The following is a 5,432-nucleotide window of genomic DNA, read 5'->3' on the forward strand; positions in this document are numbered from 1 at the left end:
TAGTTTCTCGGATAAACTCAACGATAATATGGATTCTTATGTTTTTATTAACTTTCTGTAAACAGGAAAGAACTTTCATTTTCTGCTTTTGCCTCTGAAGTAGTACTAATATTTTTCTTTAGTTAAAAGTACTTTTTAAAACGTAAGAGAAGCCGGCTTATATCAGTTATCGCTATTGTGTTCAGTTATCTGTACTTGGTTCTAGCTCCATTATTGCTTGCCAAAATAACCATAATAGAAGCCCTTAAGAAGAAATGAATACGATATATAAGAGTTTTCATCATAATCTTCTTTAAGCTCTAGTTCTTTGCTATGACATTCGCTTTGTTTAAAATTTATCGTGAATGCGGGAACGAGTTACAGCCTTGTGAAAATTCACGCATAGGAATTACTCTTAACACTTCCTTCAAAATAAACCAACTTTATTATGAGGGTATCTTAAATACTAAATTGTTAGACATGAGTTTATTTATTGGATACTTTTTTTTTACTCTTTTAAACAAGGAAAGTTAAGAAAGCTTACTTTTAACACATTTTAATAGCCCAGTGTCCTAATAAATTGCCTCCTTCATGTGAACAGGAAGCTACCTCAAGACCCATGATTTCTTGCGAGTAGAAACGAAAGCCAATACAAAGGAAGAAGCCTCGGACGAGACATCATCGACGGTTCAAAAGCTACCACCTGCAGCACCACAACCTCCTCCTTCTGTTGAGAACCACCAGCACCTCTTACCGGGAGGGATTGGAACTTACAGTATTAGCCACATTTCTTATTTTAATAATAACAACAACAACAACAACAACAACAACAACAACAACAATAATAATAATAATAATAATAATAATCAAAGGGTTCCAAAGCCAGAGGCACCCCTTTTCACTGTGCGTCAAGCAACTAGCACGGATAGAAACGATGAAAACTCCAACTGCAGTTCTTATACCTCAAGTGGTTTCACTTTATGGGATGAGTCTGCAGTTAAAAAGGGAAAGACAGGGAAGGAGAATAATATTGTGGGCGACAAGCTCATTCCCGGAGGTAAACCATAAAGTTTCCTTCTATTATACGTGTCTTATATTAAATGTTTCCCACCAATTTCCTGAAAATAACCCCGGGGGTTGGGGCTCTGTACAATGTAACTGCCATTTACACGTGCATGAAACCTAACCCCGGCCCATATTTTTACGTTAAAACAAGAATCAATTCAACCAACAACCTTTCTTTCTCAATTTTGTTCATTTATAATATTATATACTGTAGTTAATGAAGTGCATGTTGTCGTTGTGTACTGTATGTTAACTGAAAAAATTGTATATTATTACTGTGACAAAAATGTTTCTTGCCTATGTGCTTTCACATTTATTGTTGAAGAAAACAACTAGGCCAAAACTCATATAATTTAGGTAATAATTTAGTCAAATATATTAAATAATTTTAAGGTTTTCAATTATTTATCACTCATTCAAAAATTATTATGTAATATAAATTTTTCGAAACGTTGACTTCTAATTCAATAATATGATTCCAAAGATACAAAATTAGGTAGAGTAATAATTGTCTTTATTTATATCCATAACTTGAAATGTTCCTAATGAATAATTAATATATTTCTTTTCAATTTTAGTTGTTCATTACTTGAAATGTTGTATACTTACTTTCGGTATAAACTGGGTAAATCATGTTACATTGTTTCAAGGTTTTTAGAGGAGATACAGTTTTCAAGTGTAATGGTTTGGCTAATAGTACTTGTCTTCATATAGAAACAATCATCACTTTCCACTTTGTGTGTATATATATAGGCATCACCCAGAGCTGATGGATCTATCATCTTGGTAAAATAGTATACTAAATATCAAGTTCTATATATGAAATAATGATATTAATGCTAGACCACTTTTCTCTCAGAGACACAGTCTGCGAAGCAAGGGCATTGGACGTCCACGGAGGGAACGCCACAGTCATTTTCTAACAATCGTCACAACAGCTTCAACTCTCGCTCTTCATCTCAGTAAGTCATTATGTCTCTGCCTCTTCTCCCATGATTTTGAGTTTCTATTACTAACACTATTTGAAAAAGATTATTGAATAATATATACTTGGCTTTGTAACTTGAGTTGTTAATATTTGTTGTACTGGATTTATGGGTTATGAATCAATAGGACAACGGGACAGAGGAATCAGAGTTTCATAGAAATGATGAAGTCAGCAAAAGATTGTGCCCAAGATGAAGAGCTAGACAATGAAGAAACATACTTTCTTAAGAAAGAGTCCTCGAATCCTGAAAGAGGTACGTATTCAACTTGGAATACTTTAGCTGGCCCAGTTATTGTTTGTGTTGAATTTCTACTATTAGCTAATACAACTAACGTAATACTTTGTAAGTTCTCGAAAATAATGTTGATGTGTGCTTTGAATTGAAGAAATAAAGAAAGGAAAAATGTATACAGTACTCGAAAATAATGGTCCGCCGTGTCTATCTTCAAATTTCTGAACAGTAGTGTTACTTTAATTGAGTATTTGACAATTAAAATTAGCTGATGGCTTCCGTTGAATCTCTGTGACGGCAACAATTTTCTGTTTTCAGAATAGATTTTATGATATAGATTTAATTAATATGTGCTCTGAAAATCATTCTTAGTAAAAGTTTTACATTTTATTTTAATAAATACACAATAATTATATTAAAAATTTAAATTTTATATTTTTTATTATAAAAACTTTTTTAATCGATAACCTTAACATGTGTCCTCCTTAAACCCTTGTTTTAATACAATTATACTTCTTGTTTTTTCCATTATTGTCCTAGGTAATGGGATAAGGCTTTGATTTTGTGTTGTTATGTATGCCATGCATTTTCGTTGTTTCTGATTTTTATATTACTGCTTACAATCATAAGTAAGAAGGAATGATCAATTGACAATTGCACACAGCTACATTTTATTGTCCATATATGTGTCTGCTTTGGTTTGAAATTTTCTGACGAGGGGATTAACGTAAGCTGTTGTTTACAGCAGAACTCAGGGTGAAAGTTGATGGAAAGAGTACTGATCAAAAGCCAAACACACCAAGGTCAAAACATTCAGCAACAGAACAGCGGAGGAGGAGCAAAATTAATGACAGGCGAGTATTACCTATCTTGCATAAGATGTCTACCTCTATAATAATAATAATGATAATAATAATAATAATCTTATGGAACAACTGAATTCAAAATGCAGATTCCAGATGCTACGAGAGTTAATTCCACACAGTGACCAAAAGAGAGACAAAGCATCTTTTTTGCTCGAGGTGCATTCACATTCACATTCTTATGTATGTTATGACAGATTTTTCTTATTTGTGTTCTATTTATTATTAATGCTTTATTTGAACTATATGTAGGTCATTGAGTATATTCATTTCTTACAAGAGAAGGTGCATAAGTATGAAGGTTCATTCCAAGGATGGAACCACGAGCCAGAAAAACTGATGCCATGGGTAAATAACATACGAACTGCTCTTATATGGTGTGAAGGACTTTAATTTTTGACCATGGTTGTTTGTTTTCCAGTGGATAGAGTCATTAGTATCATATAGGCAGTTTAATGCATATGCTTCTGAATTCAGAAATAACCATAATGATTGTCACATCTTTTATCCAAAAACTGATTTTCAATTCTTCATTCAACATAACGCAGAGGAATAATGACAAGCCAGCAGAGAGTTTTGAAGCTTGTGGCACAAATAGCGGGTCAGGTCCATCGCCAACCTTGCTCTTTGCTTCAAAGATTGATGAGAAAAATATCACTCTCTCCCCACCAATTACTGGTAGTTCTCAGAAACTAGAACCTGGCTTGAACACAGCAACTCCCTTCAAGAACATGGATCATCCTCCTGGAATAACAAACACCACTTTCCCAATTCCTATTTCTTCACCGCCAAACTTCTTCCCTCCTAGAAAAAGCATTGGTCTAGGCGAAATGCCTCACGTCACACATAGACTTCCATCTGATGCAGGGAATGGCATATACCAACCTTCAGTGGAGTGTCAGACTGTGACTGCTACTAATGAAAAGTTGAAAGAGAAAGAGCTAGCTATTGAAGGTGGTGCCATTAGCATATCAAGTGTATACTCAAAAGGGTGAGTATTTACATTATTATTTGATTGTGTTCACGGATAGAGATTGGATGACTGTATAAACCTTCAACCACAGCTAAAACTACACTTGACTCTGGCACGGGACCAAATAAATGATTAGCAAGAGTTATGTTTTACAACCATAATTTGGACTTATTTCATGTCTGTTATGTGATGAAATTTTCTACTAACGTGCTGCATAATTGTGGGAAAGAAGTGTATAATTTCACTTTGATGTGGTGCTGCATTTTTTTTTATATAATATATTAAAGGAAGTATGTTGAACATGGGCCAGGTTGTTGGATACACTTACACATGCACTCCAGAGTTCGGGAGTGGATTTGTCACAGGCTAGCATCTCAGTGCAAATTGAGCTTCGTAAGCAAGAAAACATTATCAGACCAACTCTGCCAATGTCAATGTGTGGCATTAAGGTAAAGCTCACTCTCCAGTTCCCCTTTCTATTTTCTAATTTGAGTTCCATACTTCCATATCTCTAATTTGTTAATGATTTTTCTGTCTAGGGCGATGAAGTTCCTTCTAACAATCAAAGGATGATGCGCTCTAGAGTTGCTACCTCTGGGAAATCTGACCAACCAGTAAAGAAGCTAAAGTCTTGCAAAACCTAATTCTGCCCTCATATTATTCATTCTTTCCTTATTATAATAATCTTGATATTAATTATTATTTGAAATAATATCGCATTATTTTACTATCTAAAATTATATCAATGTCAGAGGCTTCCATACTAATTGAGAAGCTGCTTTTTTAATCAAGGCTTCGATTCATGTAAAGTTTGTAAACCTTTGGTCCTTTATCTGTTGCGTATTTCTTTAACTTCGATATTTGTGGTCCAGTGGTCTGGTTATGATAAAGAAACTTATTGTACTCTTTTTACTTTTAGAATATTTCTGTAGTAACGTAGGGTACAAAGCTTTGTAAAATTGTATATGACATTTACAATTGTGTAAAATATAAATAACTTAAGCATAAACTTTGAAGAAAAAAGCCCTTCCTTCTCATGTCTACATCATACAAGCAGGCAGAACAGCAGAATTTTTCTCCCCCCTTCCCCTCCCCCCTCTATTTTAAATATTCATAATTAATATTCTATTGATATTCTGTTTTGTGTTACTGTTTACAGCTTTAACCTTATGTCGTGGGAAGATTGCTAATTAATCTTCAAGCACCAAACATTTTTGTAAACAACTTGTATATTTAAATAAAAATTTAATTTTCTACAATATATGCATCATGAAAAGGTATAACATGATTAACTTAATGTTAGTGAGCAAACCTTTTCGCCAAAAAAAAAAA

General features: G+C 33.7%; 1 protein-coding gene across 4 annotated transcripts in view; it reads left to right on the forward strand.

Moving 5' to 3' along the window:
* Positions 1-4,801, forward strand: part of LOC107468970 (transcription factor BIM1) — a 7,079-nt gene extending 2,278 nt beyond the window's left edge. For 3 of the 4 annotated variants that reach the window (XM_016088362.3, XM_016088350.3, XM_016088354.3), the window contains exons 4-12: positions 581-1,036; positions 1,904-2,006; positions 2,158-2,285; positions 3,010-3,118; positions 3,217-3,286; positions 3,380-3,475; positions 3,676-4,118; positions 4,411-4,549; positions 4,640-4,801. In XM_016088362.3, coding sequence (XP_015943848.1) covers positions 581-1,036; positions 1,904-2,006; positions 2,158-2,285; positions 3,010-3,118; positions 3,217-3,286; positions 3,380-3,475; positions 3,676-4,118; positions 4,411-4,549; positions 4,640-4,744 — 1,649 coding nt within the window. In that variant the 3' untranslated portion in view covers positions 4,745-4,801. The remainder of the gene's footprint in view (positions 1-580; positions 1,037-1,903; positions 2,007-2,157; positions 2,286-3,009; positions 3,119-3,216; positions 3,287-3,379; positions 3,476-3,675; positions 4,119-4,410; positions 4,550-4,639) is intronic. The other variant, XM_016088370.3, reaches the window with a different exon arrangement.
* Positions 4,802-5,432: the final 631 nt, after the last annotated feature.

The sequence above is a fragment of the Arachis duranensis genome, chromosome 1 (assembly GCF_000817695.3).
Source record: "Arachis duranensis cultivar V14167 chromosome 1, aradu.V14167.gnm2.J7QH, whole genome shotgun sequence".
NCBI lineage: Eukaryota > Viridiplantae > Streptophyta > Magnoliopsida > Fabales > Fabaceae > Arachis > Arachis duranensis.